Source organism: Nerophis lumbriciformis, linkage group LG11 (genome assembly GCF_033978685.3).
Source record: "Nerophis lumbriciformis linkage group LG11, RoL_Nlum_v2.1, whole genome shotgun sequence".
NCBI classification, from domain to species: Eukaryota; Metazoa; Chordata; class Actinopteri; order Syngnathiformes; family Syngnathidae; genus Nerophis; species Nerophis lumbriciformis.
The window spans coordinates 27,719,833-27,737,441 of NC_084558.2; the positions used below are offsets into that span (position 1 = coordinate 27,719,833).

The following is a 17,609-nucleotide window of genomic DNA, read 5'->3' on the forward strand; positions in this document are numbered from 1 at the left end:
GCTGGGTCAAAAGTATACATACAGCAATGTTAATATTTGGTTACATGTCCCTTGGCAAGTTTCACTGCAATAAGGTGCTTTTGGTAGCCATCCACAAGCTTCTGGTAAGCTTCTGGTTGAATTTTTGACCACTCCTCTTGACAAAAGCAGTTGGGTGTTCCAACAGGACAATGACCCCAAACACACGTCAAAAGTGGTAAAGGAATGGCTAAATCAGGCTAGAATGAAAGTTTTAGAATGGCCGTCCCAAAGTCCTGACTTAAATGTGTGGACAATGCTGAAGAAACAAGTCCATGTCAGAAAACCAACACATTTAGCTGAACTGCACCAATTTTGTCAAGAAGAGTGGTCAAAACTTCAACCGGAAGCTTGTGGATGGCTACCAAAAAAAAGTGCCTTATTGCAGTGAAACTTGCCATATATATATATATATATATATATATATATATATATATATATATATCCAAATGGTCCCCAAATGCTTTATTTTCAGTATGCGGCCCTCAGTGGGAAAAAGTTTGGACACCCCTGACAAAGTACAATATATAATGGTATACTGCACTCTAATGGATGATCTTGGAACATGTTTCATTCTCATGGTCCTGTACTTTGAGACAGACCGTTCCTCAGTGCTCAGATGACTTTAGTGTGGAAGAAGCCCAGGAAACGCAGCAGGTGACCTTTGACCTCACTTCTGTGTTATTGGACAGTTCCCACAGACACACAATTGTGTGCATGTTTGTGATCCACGACGGCGGTATCGGGGGATGTGGGCGCGCTGGTCAGCGTGAGCGCAGCCACCCTGTGAGCAATCGCCACGGCCGCGCCCGCGCTCTTGCTAAGCCCCGCCTCCCCTCCTCTCCTGCGTGTTCTCCACACCCTCTTGAAGCTGTCCGTCACCAGGCAGTACACCACCGGATCCAGGCAGCTGTTCAGGCTGCTCAGCGTCACAGTAATGTGGTAAGCCAGCACGTGCCCCGTCGCCGGGAGACCCTCGGCTCCCACGCGGACGCCGGAGTACACCAGCACCTGGCGGACATGGAATGGCGTGAAGCAGACGGTGAAGACGAGGAGGACGGCGGTCAGCAGCTTGACGGCGCGCGCCTTTCTCGCCCTGCTGTGCTGGTGCGCCGTCAGACCCCCGCCGGTGGAGAGGAAGCAGGCCACGCGCAGGGTGAAGCCCACCACGGCCAGCAGGGGCAGCAGGAACTCCAGGATGGTGACGTACAAGAGAGCAGGAAGGACCACGCAGGAAGTGCTCAGCTCAAGCGCCGTTGTCTGTAACAGGGTTAACAATTATTGGAATCTTTATTGACTTGTGAGTGTGTTCGCGTGTGTTGACCTGGAAGGAGTAGGTGACCACCACTGCTAGCGTCCACACGACTACACTGACACACCTGGCCGCACCTGTGCTCCTCCACGGAAGTAGCGTGCACGACGCGTGCACCACGGCCAGGTAGCGATCGATGCAGATGCTGCCAGGAGACAGCGATGACGAGGCATGATGATACTGAGGTACGGTACCACCCACCTGGTGAGGAAGAGGATGCTGCAGTACATGTTGACAAAGTAGCTGAAGGCGTGCACGTAAGCGCAAGCCTCGCAGCGCCCGCCGCTGTGGTACAGGGCTATGCGGGCGGGCAGCGACAGCGCCACCAGCAGGTCGGCCACAGCTAAATTCACCGTGTACACCACCGACGCCGACTGCGCGTGGTGCGGGCCGCAGAAGACGTACAGAGCCAGGCCGTTGAGGACCACGCCCAGCACCAGCATCACGCCGTTGCACACCTGCCAGGTCAAATCATTATGTAAATATATGCAAATGAGCACACATTCATGTTTTGTTTCTCCATGGCCTCACCATGAGGGAGACCCACACAGCGTAGAAGTCGTAATACAGCTGCATGTCCAGGTGAGCTAACTTGTGCAGGTAGGGCGCCCCCCACCCGCTGCAGTTGGCAGTGTCAGAGGTCACGGGGGTCTCAGACATAGAGGTGGCGGCGGTGTCAAGAAGAAGCTCCATTGGGAGGGAGCTGAGGAGGAACACTTTATTAAGCGTAGTAGCTTAGTATATATTAGCTATTTACTACCTTTGTAAAATGAAGATCATTTCTTCAAGGCCTAAATGTATATCAAACAATAATGTAAAAATACCAATTTATAAGAATAATAAAAATGTTTTAAATAATGTGCGGTACTGAATAATTGTATCGCTTTATTAGGCATCAAACCATATTTTGTCATTTCTAAGATAGAGTTCACTTCATATGTACAAAATGTAAACATATCAAATAATTATAATAATATATGTTTAAAAAAAACAAGTACGGTGTTTATTCAGTACCTTTTTAAATTGCCGTTCACTTCTTCAAGCCAAAAACTATACCTCGTAATAATGTAAAAATATGAAATATTAAGAATAACAAAAAAATAAATAGTAATGTAGAATTGTAACACTTTATATTTGCTACCTTTTTTGAAATGTAGCTCACTTCTTTAAAGCCAAAATTATATCAAACAATAATGTAAAAATATCAAATAATAAGATTAATAAACATGTTTAAAAATGTACAGTATTGTATACTGCTATCACTTTTTTAACATGGTACCATATATAATAATAATAATAATGTAAAAATATCTAATAAGAGTATTAAACGTGTATAAAATCTACAGTATTGTATATTTTTATCATTTTATTAAGCATTGAAAGTGTATTTGGTTAAGAGCAAAATATATTTAATAATGTAAAATGTATAAATAATAATAAACATTTGTTTTTAAGTTGTATCACTTAATCAAGCATGGAACCATATTTGGTATCTTTTTAAAATGGCGTTCACTTCTTCGAGCCAAAAACTAAGCCTAATAATAATGTAAAAAATATTAAATGTTAAGAATAAAAATACAAATAAATAGTATTGTAGAATTGTAACACTTTATCGAGCATGGAACCATATTTGGCACATTTGGCGCTGACTTCTTTACAGCCAAAAATATATTTAATGATAATGTAGAAATATCAAATGAGATTAATAATCATGTTTGAAAAATGCACAGTATTATATAATGTTTTCACTTTTTTTAAGCATGGAACCATATTTGGTAAAGGCCAAAGTATATCTAATAATGTAAAAATAATAAATGATTATAATAATAATAAAAAAATATATGTTTAAAAAAAGAAATGTACAGTATTGTAGAACTGTGTCACTTGATCAAGCATGGAAGCATGTATGGTGCCTTATCGAGTAAAGCTCACGTCTAAACCATCAATATACATGATAATAATGAAAAAATACATAATAAAATATAAAATACTAATATAAAAATTCAATATACAATGTAACGTAATGTCAAATTTTAACTTTAACTGGCAGGGAATCAAAATTGGTAGATTTTTAAAATGTCCCTCACAACAGCATGCTTTTATTAGAACTATTTCATTTCATATATATATATATATATATATATATATATATATATATATATATATATATATATATATATATATATATATACACAGTATATGCCGTGAAACTCCAAACATGTGATTATCGTGCAATTCAACTTCAAATGTGACACATATATATATTGATATAAACTCATTACATGTAAAGTGAGATATGTCCAGTCTTTCTTTATTTTATTTTCATTTTGATGATTCTGTTTTACATTTATTTAAAACCCCAAATTTTCCAAGATTTTATGTTTTCATAAGCTGTAAGCCATAATTATCAAATTTATATAAAAAGAAGGCTTGAAATATCTTGAGTTGCATTGTATGAACCAACAGTGCAGGCGGAAAGTATCACAATGCTTTCCCTTTTCCACATTTTGTTATGTCATAGTCCTATTCCAAAATTTGATATATTTATTTTTGTCCTCAAACTTCTACACACAATACCCCCCAATGACAAAGTGAAATTTTTGCAAATTAATAAAAAAAAATAAAAAATAAGAAATCACGTGTACATAAGTTTTCATAGCCTTTGCTCAATACTTTGTTGATGCACCTTTGGCAGCAATTACGCCCTCAAGTCTTTTTGAATATGATACTACAAGCTTGGCACACCTATCTTTGGGCAGTTTCGACCATTCTTCTTTGCAGCACCTCTCAAGCTCCATCAGGTTGGACGGGAAGCGTCGGTGCGAAGCCATTTTCAGATCTCTCCAGTGATGTTCTATCTGATTTAAGTCAGGGCTCTGGCTGGGCCACTCAAGGATATTTACAGTTGTCCTAAAGCCATTCCTTTGATAACTTGGCTGTGTGCTTAGGGGGGTCATTGTCCTGCTGAAAGATGAACCGTCGCCCCAGCCTGAGTTCAAAAACGCTCTGGAGCAGGTTTTCATTCAGGATGTCTCTGTACATTGCTGCATTCGGCTTTCCCTCTATCCCGACTAGTCTGCCGGTTCCTGCCACTGAAAACATCCCCACAGCATGATGCTGCCACCACCTTGCTTCACTGTAGGGATGGTATTGACCTGGTGATAACCGGTGCCTGGTTTCCTCCGAACATGATGCCTGGCATTCACGCCAAAGAGTTCAATCTTTGTCTCATTAGACCAGAGAAGTTTGTTTCTCATGGTCTGAGAGTCTTTCAGGCGCATTTTGTCCTTCTGGAATGTTCTTTTCTCTCCACAGAGGAATGCTGTAGCTCTGACAGATGACCATCGGGTTCTTGGTCACCTCATAGGGCCCTTCTTCCACGTTCGCTCAGTTTGGACGGCCAGCTCTAGTAAGAGTCCTGGTGGTTCCAATTTTTCTCCATTTACGGATCATGAAGTCTACTAGTACTCATTGGGAACTTGAAGGCAGCAGATATTTAACAAAACATATATAAGTCGCACTGGAGTATAAGTCGCATTTTGGGGGAAATTTATTTGATAAAACCCAACACCAAGAATAGACATTTGAAAGGCAATTTATAATAAATAAAGAATAGTGAACAACAGGCTGAATAAGTGTACGTTATATGAGGCATAAATAACCAACTGAGAACGTGCCTGGTATGTTAACGTAACATATTATGGTAAGAGTCATTCAAATAACTATAACATATAGAACATGCTATACGTTTACCAAACAATCTGTCACTCCTAATCGCTAAATCCCATGAAATCTTATACGTCTAGTCTCTTACGTGAATGAGCTAAATAATATCATTTGATATTTTACGGTAATGTGTTAATAATTTCACACATAAGTCGCTCCAAGTATAAGTCGCACCCCCCGGCCAAACTATGAAAAAACTGCGACTTATGAAATATACGGTATGTGGTATTGTGTGTAGAATTTTGAGGACAAAAATGAATTTATTCAATTGTGAATACTTTCCTGATGCACTCTGTCATATATTAGTTTCACTACGTATATATATAATTGCTGTAATAAACCTTTGCACAATATTCTATTTTTTTTTTAGTTTCACCTATATAAGGAAAAACGTACATATTATAATCATTCAAGAATCACAAACATTTACTGTAAAATATCATGTTTATGTTTTGTTAGGATAGGCCAAAATTGGTCCCTCTAAAATGGAGCAGATGAACGCATTATTTTTTTTGGATACAAATAAATAGGAACATCATAAACAAAAAGTATTTGCATGATGAAAATAATAAAACATTCAAATCAAGTGTTAAGGGTTACACTTTTAACATTTTATAGGAACTAAAATGTATACGATTTAAAATGGAGGTAAAAACTATCCCCCCCCCAAAAAAAACCCTGAAAAAATACAATACTATATAAACACACCCCACTATACTATACTACAAGTAATATTAACAATAGTTAATGAGTCCTAATAGTTAAGATTAACCTTGAGTTGTGTTTCAAGTACTGTATAATATTATTATTCCCTAATATGAATTAATATGAGTGGCATAGCAATATACATCATGGCTAGAGAAAGAATAACATTGCACTGTCAGGTGCATGTTGGGTGCTCTGAACACTGCATGAATGCAGAGGCAGAGTGAAGTGAAGTGAAGTGAATTATATTTATATAGCGCTTTTTCTCTAATGACTCAAAGCGCTTTACATAGTGAAACCCAATATCTAAGTTACATTTACTGGGAGCAGGTGGGTAAAGTGTCTTGCCCAAGGACACAACGGCAGTGACTAGGATGGCAGAAGCGAGGATCGAACCTGCAACCCTCAAGTTGCTGGCACGGCCCCTCTACCAACCGAGCTATACCGCCCTGAGTGCATCAGATAGGGACGCAAAATTAAACTTTGACGAAATAAAAGCATGTTTTATGGTCAATTTATGTTAGATTATTAGATTAGATTAGATTAGATTATTTCAAAGGAGACAATGCGATTTCATAAAACACATGACTACACATGGTTAAAAAAGCCAGAATTAGCCAGAAGGCTAGTTTTCATCTGTAGTCCCCTGGCCATGATGTAGAAAAGGCAGTGAAATTACAATTTAAAAGAAAAAGAAAAGAGAGAGAGAGAAAAAGAAAACACAGCACACAACACATATACAACATGTTAAAAAATAAAATACAACATCACAACATAACATTTATCTTAGCATCAAAACAGGCTGGTCTTTTAGTGCAGGCAGCTGTAGGCATTGATAAGCCACATTTTGAATGTTTTTGTGAAGGCCTTGTAAATTGTGACCAGTTTAACCTCCTCAGGTACTGAGTTCCACACATTTGCACTCCTTGCTGATCAGGCCGACTCACTGAAAGTGCTCCTGCGCAGAGGAATATAACATTCGCCTCTGACAGAGCCTCCAGTGACACGCTCATGGCTGTTTCTTTGGCTGATGAACTCTGCCAGAGGATCTGGAGCCAATTCATGCAGTACTTTATAGGTCACTTTTAAGTCTGCAAATGTGTGAAGACTGTCCCAGTTTAAAATACTGTATTTTCTTTAAATGGCAGTGATGATAGCGCCTAGGTTTTGTATCCATAACCTTAATTGCTTGTTTTTACAAGATTTCTAATAGTGGTTTTTTTTTAACTCTGACCAGCCTGAGACCAGCTGGTAAGGCAATAGTTGAAGTGGCTGAAAATCATCGAATGCAAATACAATTTTGCAGCTTCAGTTGACTTTTCATTTCGAATTGCACGAAAGGATTAAACTTGATTATTTTACACAATTTGCCAATATGGGCTTTAAAGGAAAGCTCTGAATCAATTATTAACTCAAGATAGTTATATTGGCTGAAAATGTGTATTCTTTCTCCATTAATATATGTCAGATGATCCTTTTTTTGTTTTAGTTACATACATGCCCACAGTTTTAGAAAGGTTTAGCTGCAGACAGCACTCCTGCAACCAAGTTGTCATGTGAGCAAGTTTTAATGTTGTAAATGTGATGTTTTATGTATTTGTTTACTGTTTTTAATGTAACCTTGCTGCTGCCCTCTTGGCCAGGTCTTCCTTGGAAAAGAGATCTTTGATCTCAATGGGATTTTACCTGGTTAAATAAAGGCTAATAAATAATAAGTTGTAACATAGGACATTGTTTTAGGGAGTTTAGCAGCAACAATGTCTTTGGTGTGACCATGAAGGAAGAAAACCGAGTCGTCTGCATACATTAAGCATTCAGCTTCAGGACAAACAGTGGGCAAATCATTAATATAGAGGCTAAATAAAAGGGGGCCTAATATTGACCCCTGAGGGACTCCGGAGGTTAGCCTAAGAGAGTGAGATCTGCAGTTGTTAACTGATACAGATTGTGTTCGATCATGCAGATACGATTTAATCCAGTTTACAGCATTTTGAGAGAAGTTAAATTTTGAGAGCTTGGTAAGAAGAACAGAATGATTTACTGTATCAAATGCTTTCCTGAGGTCCAAAAACAACACCCCTTCAACTCCACCCTTAGCAAGAAATAATTGTGTTTTCTCAATAAGGAGGCATGTAGCCATTTCAGTGGAATGCTTGGATCTGAAACCAAACTGCATGGTGTGGAGGAAGGGGCAACTGCTGATTAAGTGATGGACAATCTGCTGTGCCATCGATTTTTCCGCTTATTAGGCGGTATTTATGCAGAGAAGTTGAGTCACCGGATATAAATACAGGGGTAACAATAGCAGATTTCCAGGTCTTTGGAAAAAATTGAAAGATTAATGATTGAGGCAATAGGAGTGGCAAGAGCTGAACCTAGATCTTTGAGCATGTTGGGGTCCATTCCAAAAACATAATTTGCTTAAGATGGTTTGAGTGATTAGTCTCAGTGATATTTGTAATGGTAAAGGACTGCGTTGCAGACAATGCAGGGTATTCACTCCTTTGCTTTAGTGTCAACTTATCAGACATTTCTGACACCGAGTCAATGAAGTAATTGTTGAAAGCATCAGCCATCACTTGAGGTTCTGTCAAGACATTTCCATTTAATTGAATTTGCATTAGTGTTGTTTTTTGGGGGAATTACCCAATAGTTTTTAATATAATTCCTGGTTATTTTAGAATTCCCCCTCGCACTGTTCAAGGCAGATATGAAAAAGTCAGCATTAGATTTTCTTATTTCTCTCACTACCCTATATATCAATGAAATAAATTGTTGTCTGTTGTGTCCTAGTTGGATTGACAACTTCAAAGAGTGATCTCGTTCTTTCATGAGTTTCAGAATAAATTCATTTAGCCAGCAAAGCCATTCTTTTTAGCTTTTAGTTTAATTATCCGTGCAAATTGTACAATAATTTATTGTATTTTGTTGGCCATATTAGAACAGTCCATATCTAAATGTTTGCCAGTGAGCAATTCATCCCAGTTTATTTCCTTGATTGAATCTTGGAAGTTTTGCTGTTCCTGTTTTGGTATCCTATAGAGTTCAGTAGCGGCCAAGGGTTTGAAGCGCTTTTTGTTTAATTTTCTTGTGACCATTATAAGACTGTGATCAGACATTCCTGTGAGCATATTGAATGACTTCAAGATCCTTTCTGGCCTATTAGTAAAAGTTAAATCAATCCGGGTGCTGGTGGAGTTTGTAATTCTTGAGTCATATCCATATCATTCATAACCTTTTTCAAACTTTTCCTAACATTGTTAACTTCCCAATTAACATTTAAGTCACCCATTATCATCACGTCTTTTGCAAGAATACGAAGGTCCTGAGTAGTCTTGGGTTCAATCCCGGGCTCGGGATCTTTCTGTGTGGAGTTTGCATGTTCTCCCCGTGAGTGCGTGGGTTTCCTCCGGGTACTCCGGCTTCCTCCCACCTCCAAAGGATAAGTTGATTGGCAACACTAAATTGGCCCTAGTGTATGAATGTGAGTGTGAATGTTGTCTGTCTATCTGTGTTGGCCCTGCGATGAGGTAGCAACTTGTCCAGGGTGTACCCCGCCTTCTGCCCGATTGTAGCTGAGATAGGCTCCAGCACCCCCCGCAACCCCAAAAGGGAATAAGCGGTAGAAAATGGATGGGTGGATGGAGTTGTTTCAATACAATTTCCAGCTTTTCAACAAAAAAAAAACACGTTTGAAGGAGGAGGCCTATAAATAACTACAATAATAAAAGACATTTGCTGTATGTTTAGTACTGCATTTAGATTTATTATCTCGGTTTATTTTGTCAGGCACTCTAACGTCAAAACGACAGCAATTGCATGCTTCCGGACACAGCCGCACACGTCCTTGGTAGCAAAGATGGCGACTCTCGTTTAGTTGGCCATACTCTGCTCTGGCAATTTAGTGTCTACAGTGCTCTCAGTGGTTAAATGAAGAAGAACACATCTATTCAGCATCCTTTCATACAATTGTTATTTCTTTTGAATTATTATAACTGTGATGATGCCAAAAAAGTAAATGACTGAGGAATGACCCCTCTTGTTTGAAAGGACTTCAGAGGGAAATAATCCAGACTGAGGAATTCTGAGATGTATAAACAATGTGCTCATCAATCTTTATGTGCTGGCTGAAAGGATGTGACACTTTAAACAACAGGAGGTACATTATGCATTACTTTAAACAGCACACGTACAGTCCTCAGAGTAAGAACCCCCATCCTCCACACTGCTGACTTAAGGAAGATGTTTGAAGTGCCAAACTATAAATAGGGCAATAAAAGTTTTGCCGTCGCCAAATACAGCAGGACAAGTTGCTTTCTTGCCGAAGTTGACACTATTAAAACGTATCTAACATTGTCCTGCACTGCATCATGCTCAGAAGTGTCACTCGTATTGTACATGCCTTATTTAGTTACCTTAGGCAAATTACATTAATAAACACATGAAAAATGAATTAAAAATGTTGAACATTTCTGCACAGGCACATTAATTTTGAAGTGTGTACAGTTACAGTACATAATAAAGTGGCCAAGCAGTGCACAGTAATTCTTAAAAAGTCAACAAAGTCCAGAAAAAGACCAAAACATGAAGTTTCTTACCCGACGGACAACTGAGAAAAGAATTAGTCAGACGGGATGTGAAGCACGTAGTCACATTGCTGAAAAGATGTAATGTACTCACCCCTCACTCTCTCCTCCTTTTCACTCCCCAAGCAAGCGAGTGTTAAGGTGACGTAAGACCAAATACAGCCTGGTATTGGCTCCCGACTCCCAGCAACCCTAACCAGAGAAAGTGGAATATAAATTAGATGGATGTAATGATCACATCACATTCTAGCCCTTAGCCCATGGTCAGCTGGGAGAGGCTTCACCTTCCTGGCGACCAAAAAGAAAAGAGCCATAGATATTGGATAACTGGAAAACAATCTGATTTAAACAAAAATAGAGTCCTTTGCTCAGTAGACTAGAACGGTTTCAGCTTGTGACCCTGAAGATAAGTGGTTTCTACAAATTTGATGGAAAAACCAAATTAAGTTGAAAACCTGCTGGGTTAGGCTCCAGTTTGTGGTTCTGAACCGGATTAGCAACATAGATAATAAATAGATGGAAAATGGGACATACAGTGCATCCGGAAAGTATTCACAGCGCTTCACTTTTTCCACATTTTGTTATGTTACAGCGATCCATTTTCTACCGCTTGTCCCTTTCGGGATGGCGGGTGGTGCTGGAGCCTATCTCAGCTGCATTCGGTCATTTTTGTCCTCAAAAAGTCTACACACAAGACCCCATAATGTGATTCTTTTATTTTATCTTTTTAGAAATGTTTGCACCAGGACTCTTCGTAGAGCTGACCGGCTTTCTAAACTGGACGATCGGGAAGAAAGAGCCGTAGTCAGGGAGGTGACCAAGAACCCGATGGTCACGCTGTCAAGAGTTACAGCATTCTTCTGTGGACAGAGGAGAACCTTCCAGAAAGACAACCATATCTGCAGCAATCCACCAATCAGGCCTGTATATGGTAAAGTGGTCAGACAGAAAAAAAACCTTAGTAAAAAAGCACATGGCAACCCGCCTAGAGTTTTCCAAAATACACCTGAAAGACTCTCAGACCATGAGAAACAAAACTCTGTGGTCTGATGAGACAAAGATTGAACTCTTTGGCGTGAAGACCAGGCATCATGTTTGGAGGAAACCAGGCACCGGTCCTCACCAGGCCAATACCGTCCCTAAAATGAAGCATGGTGGTGGCAGCATCATGCTGTGGGGATGTTTTTCAGCGACAGTAACTGAGAGACTAGTCAGGATAGAGAGAAAGATGACTGCAGTAATATACAGAGACATCCTGGATAAAACCTTCTCCCAAGCACTCTTCATCAATCAATCAATGTTTACTTATATAGCCCTAAATCACAAGTGTCTCGAAGGGCTGCACAAGCCACAACCACTGTAGATTAACTACGATCAAAGTATTGGACAGGACGTCGAAAATGTGTAATAAAGTTGTACTTTATATAAGAAAAAAATGGCATACAAAACGGTACAAAACGATCTCTATATCTTGTTATCTGTCATTCATTCATCACCCGTGGGCTCGTAATCCTCAATCTCAACAACCACAATGCACCTGCTCCCGGTCTTTTCTAACATCCGGTTTTGCCGCAATGCATTGTGGAACATGCAGTCTTTTAGTTAAACCTTTGTTAGGCTATTGAGTAGAAACAACTCAATTCAGTGTCAGTGTTTCTCAAATAATCAATATCAAATACATGTATAAATCAAATCAATTCCCTTTTAACTCTTTTTAGCTGTAAATAATAATAGATCAATTTATCAGCAATTAAATCAAATGATCATCACACATGAACTATATAACGCAAAAGTTACAACATCCTCCCCCCATGAACTACGTTCATCTAAATCTCAAGACAGTACAGTAACTGAATAGGTCTTCTTAACAAAGTCCCTGAGGGAGTGCGGACTATGCACGACCTGACAAGTCCATCTCTGCCGGTAAACAGTTCTGTGATTCTTCCCAGTTTCCAGGTTTGTCTGGGGGTGTTGTCCTCTCCAATGAGTACAACGTCACCCACTTTCAGTGGTGTGGGTGTCGGTGTGTCCCAGCGGTGCGCTGACTTCAAGTCCAGTAGGTAATCCTTGCGCCAGGCGGTCCAGAAGCTGGTTGTGAGTCTCCGTCTGTACTTCCATCTTCGAGTGATCTCTGCCTTGAAGAACTCGTCAGCAGTTAGTTCTCCTTTTTTCTTTGTTTTTGTTTGAGCATTGGCTATGAATCTCTTTACCCAGGCTGTCACTCTGAGGACTCTTTTCAGCTTGCTGTAGCTTTCCAGTTCTAACACTGGTTCAGTGGGGTCTGTGTCATTTGCAGCAAGCTGTACAGTGATCTGTTGGCTGGACCTTAGTTCTACATTCACCTTGTCTAGAACATTGTCATTTTCAGTCTCCTCTGACTGATCAGTTGATGTCAGAACGCTGGGCCCGTTCCACCATAGGTGGTTCTGTATCAGCCCTACAACACTTTGTCCTCTTGTGGGGAGGTCAGCTGGATTTATCTTCCCTGGGATGTGTGACCATCTCTCAGGGTTGGTCAGTGACTGGATCTCGGTCACTCTGTTTGCAACAAACTGTTTCCACTTCTGAACTGAGCTGCAAATCCAATGCAGTGTAATCATAGAGTCTGTCCACATTCTTATCTGATTTGGTTCCAGTTTTAGAGTCGTCATCAAGTTGTTGGCTAGTCTCGCTCCAATCACAGCTCCCATGAGCTCCAGGCGTGGCAGTGTCATTTTCTTGAGAGGAGCCACCCTTGATTTGGAAGCGACTAGGCTCATTATAGGTTCTCCGTCTGGCGATTCACCTTGTAGGTAGGCTGCAGCACTGTAAGCTCTTTCACTTGCGTCGCAGAACACATGTAGTGTTAGGGCATGTTTATTTTCTGGCTGCATGTCTGTTTGATACCACCTTGGTATGGCGAGCTGGTGTAGCTGGGGCAGTTCTGAACACCACTGTTGCCATTCTTGAGTCAGGTCAGGTGGTAGCTCTTCGTCCCAGGAGAGTCCTCTCTCCCACATTTCTTGAAACATGCACTTGATTCTGATTGTGAAAGGTGTCAGGAACCCGAGTGGGTCATAGATGCGTGCAGCTGACTGCAGAACACTTCTCTTTGTGTTCTTCTTTTCTTTTAAGATGCTCAATAGCGGTCTGAGGTCAAAGGTGAAGTCATCTGTTTCTGGTCTCCACATTAGGCCCAACACCTTGAGCACAGCTCCGTGTGTCTCCGATGCCAGTGTGTGGTCTGTTGTGCCCTCCTTCCATTTCTTCTCCAGCTCATGAGAGTTGGTCATCCACTTGCAGAGGTCCATGCCTGCGGTTGACAGCATTTGGGTTGCAGTTGCTGTCACATGGTAGGCCTCTTCAACACTGTGTGCGCTTGCAATAAAATCATCGACGTAAAGTGACTCTCTTAGTGTCTCTACAACCTGTGGTTGTTTTGTTTCATATTGTTTTAGGTGTTTTCTGATTGTAGCTGCGAGTAGGAATGGACTTGGGGAGGCCCCAAACACCACTCTGGTCATCCGCAGCACACGCAGCTCTCCATCCTCTTCTCCGCTTGGTGGGCCTGTGAGCCACAGAAATCTCACTGCGTCTCTGTCTTTCTCCACTATGGAGATCTGCAAGAAAGCCTTTTTTATGTCTGACATAAATGCGATTTCATTTTTTCTGAATTTAATGAGGACACTAAGGAGATCTGGATTCAGGTTTGGTCCTGTGAGCAGACAGTCATTGAGGGATGGACTGCCATCTTCATGAGATGACGCATCAAACACTACTCTCAGCTTCGTGGTCACTTTGTCTTCTCTGAGTACTGCGTGGTGAGGTAAGTAGTATTCCACGTTGTCTGTACTTGCGTTGTCTTTTGGCACATCCTCTGCAATGTTCTGCTGTAAATAGTCCTCCACTACTTCATTATATCTGCTGTAGAATGTAACATCCTTCTTCAGTCTTTTCTTCAGACCTTCAAATCGTTTTTTAGCAACTCTGTAGTTGTCTTGGAGCGCTGCTTTTTCTGGTTTCCATGGCAACTCCACGTGATATCGTCCATCTTTGAAAGTTGTTGTTCTCTCAAACATCTGCATAGCCATTTCTTCTGCTGGGTTCTGTGTGTTTTCACTTGTGATTCCCAGAGACTCAATTTCCCAGAATGCACTTAGTTGCTTGGAGACAAGTGTGTCCTCTTCAAGTGGAATGAACATGCAGGTTGCCTCAGCGACACTTGACATGCACACTGGTCCCTGCACAGACCATCCAAATGTGCTCTCCAGTGCAACTAATGTCTCTGTCAGTCGCTCCACTCTTCCTGAGACAATTTGCCAATAGTAGTCTGCTCCTATCAGGACAGATGGATCATCATCATTATCTGGGAAGTCTGCCAGTTGTAGTCCCTTTTTCTTGAGCTCATGTTGAATCTGGTCACCGGGAACTTTCATCACAGCTGAGCACACCTGAGGTGTTTCTAAGGCCTCAATTTCAATTCTTTGCTGGTTGTCCCAGACATTCTCCAATATGACTTTCACTGTGTTGCGTTGTGACATTGTGGGTACAGAGGAGCCAAACGTGTGAAGAGTGAGTGTCTCTTGTCTTATTACTGGTAAGTTCAGGCTCTTCACAAGGTTTTCATGGATGAAGCTTCTCTGACTCCCTCCATCGAGTAAACAGCGAGCCATTTTTCTGCCTAATGGGCCTCCTACCCATGCCTTAGCGGTTTGTAGCAGCACAGTGTTCTGTCCATCTTGTTTAATCTTCGCTGAGTAAGGAATGACTGAGGAAACAATAGCCTCTTCTTTAACATTGGGGGGCTGCACCTCACTTTTCTCACCGGTGCACACAGCAATGTGATGCCTCCTTCCACATTTTTTACATGATGCATCCTTCACTTTGCATGTTTTTGCAATGTGTTTCTGTCCCAGACACACGAAACATCTTCCCATTTTCTTGATCTTTTCTTTGCGTTCAGGAATGCTGTTAGTAGGGCAATGCTCAGATTTGTGTTCTGCACTGTCACAGAATATACAGTTATGTGTCTTCTGGCTGACTGTATGCAGTGCAGCAGCAGATTGCATGCTGGGTCTGTTCATTTTTGTGCCATTGGATGAGCATAACTGCTTCCATGGCTTACTTTCTGGTTTGTGTTCTTTCTGGGTGTATGACGTTGTCATTTGCAGTTCTCTTTCCCTGCTCTGAACCTCCTTCTGTAGGAATTTGACTATTTCATCAACCTTCCATTCATCATCATCTCCCCTCTGACGGCTATATTCAAGAGCTATGTCATCTGGAATCATCTTCATTAAAATTGGGCATAGTAGGCTTCCATAAGTGTCTGACACTACACCCAGTGACTCCAAGCTCCTAATTTGAATTTCACATTCATCATATAGCTGCCTTAATGCATGCACATCAGAGGATTTCTTCACAGGAGTTAGATTCAGCAGCCTTGACATGTGAGCACTGATCACCAGATCTTTCCTTCCAAATCTGCTTTTCAATAATGTGATAGCACTGTCATAATTAGCATCTGTGAGTATAAGTCCTGCTACTGCCTTTGCAGCTGTTCCTGTTAGGTACGTTTTCAGGTAGGTAAACTTCTCACGTTTGCACAATGCATCATTCGTGTGAATAGCTGTCTCATACTGGCTCCAAAACTCCTGCCATCTACTGACATCGCCATTGTATTTATCAATAATCAATTTCGGTAGCTTTACAGACTGTCTGTATGCTAATGAGTTGGCCGAGTTAGCGTCGCTCACCCTCTGCTGCGGTGATGCGTGTTGCTGCTGTTTTTCATCCTCTTTTTTCTTCACCATGCGCTGCGCGCGGCTCTACGAGATGACACGTTGTTTGTAGTCCTCCGTATTTTCGATCTCGTGTTCCAAGTCATCCAACGCCGTGAGCAGTTCAATTCCATTGTCCAACTCAAATAGACTGTCCTCCTTCGCGGACAACATGTCCAATAAAGTACTCAAATGATCAATGTCCGGATCTGGCTTGGTCATTTCTCCGTCTATCTGGTTCAAAAGACGTGTCGTAGTACCTCTGATTGCACCCCGTTTTCTTCTCATTCTTTCCATTTCGGTCCTACGTTCCTCTTCTGTCATCTGAGCAGCGGCTTTTGCTTCTCCCTCGCTCATCCTTTTCCGGGTTTTTCGGCACCAAAAAATGTAGATTAACTACGATCAAAGTATTGGACAGGACGTCGAAAATGTGTAATAAAGTTGTACTTTATATAAGAAAAAAATGGCATACAAAACGATCTCTATATCTTGTTATCTGTCATTCATTCATCACCCGTGGGCTCGTAATCCTCAATCTCAACAACCACAATGCACCTGCTCCCGGTCTTTTCTAACATCCGGTTTTGCCGCAATGCATTGTGGAACATGCAGTCTTTTAGTTAAACCTTTGTTAGGCTATTGAGTAGAAACAACTCAATTCAGTGTCAGTGTTTCTCAAATAATCAATATCAAATACATGTATAAATCAAATCAATTCCCTTTTAACTCTTTTTAGCTGTAAATAATAATAGATCAATTTATCAGCAATTAAATCAAATGATCATCACACATGAACTATATAACGCAAAAGTTACAACAACCACATCCTTGGCTCAGATCCCACATCAGGGCAAGGAAAAACTCAACCCATTGGGACAGTGAGAAACCTTGGAGGGGACCGCAGATGTGGGACCCCCCTCCCCCCCTGGCGACCGGTGCAATGGACGTCGAGTGGATCTAGCATAATATTGTGAGAGTCCAGTCCATAGTGGATCTAAAATAATAGTGAGAGTCCAGTCCATAGTGGATCTAACATAATAGTGAGAGTCCAGTCCATAGTGGGGCCAGCAGGAGACTATCCCGAGCGGAGACAGGTCAGCAGCGCAGAGACGTCCTCAACCGATGCACAGGCGAGCGGTCCACCCCGGGTCCCGACTTTGGACAGCCAGCCTGCTGTAAATGTTTATGTACATGGGATTATTTTTACTTTTAATAAGTTTGCAAAAAGCTTTAAAAACCTTTTTTCTGTCAGTATGGGGTATTGTGTGTAGAATTTTGAGGACAAAAATGAATTTATTCCATTTTGGAATAAGGCTGTAACATAACAAAATGTGGAAAAAGTGAAGCGCTGCAAAATAGAAGTATTTTACTTACAATAAACTTCAACTCCAACTCTCCCTGTTCATACCCGCAATTTTTTTTCCAGGTCTTGACTGAAGTACACCAACAATATGTGCCACCTTGAAAGATGGTTTTAATACACATTTCTGTCAAGTTGAGGGATTT

The 17,609-nt window shown here is 41.0% G+C and overlaps 1 protein-coding gene across 3 annotated transcripts; it reads right to left on the reverse strand.

Annotated features, from left to right (window-relative positions):
* Positions 1-448: 448 nt before the first annotated feature.
* On the reverse strand, positions 449-17,581 carry LOC133610576 (G-protein coupled receptor 20). 3 transcript variants are annotated; one of them, XM_061966966.2, is made up of 6 exons: positions 17,478-17,581; positions 10,442-10,539; positions 1,862-2,033; positions 1,532-1,788; positions 1,343-1,475; positions 449-1,278 (listed from the first exon to the last, which is right to left on the reverse strand). In XM_061966966.2, exons 3-6 carry the CDS (start codon positions 2,021-2,023, stop codon positions 700-702), a joined length of 1,131 nt encoding a protein of 376 aa, XP_061822950.1. In that variant the 5' UTR covers positions 2,024-2,033; positions 10,442-10,539; positions 17,478-17,581; the 3' UTR covers positions 449-699. The 3 variants fall into 3 exon arrangements, with proteins under 3 accessions (XP_061822950.1, XP_061822949.1, XP_061822951.1); XM_061966965.2 differs by lacking the exon at positions 17,478-17,581 and adding an exon at positions 16,080-16,221; XM_061966967.2 differs by lacking the exons at positions 10,442-10,539; positions 17,478-17,581 and adding an exon at positions 10,360-10,415.
* Between the last annotated feature and the right edge of the window lie 28 nt (positions 17,582-17,609).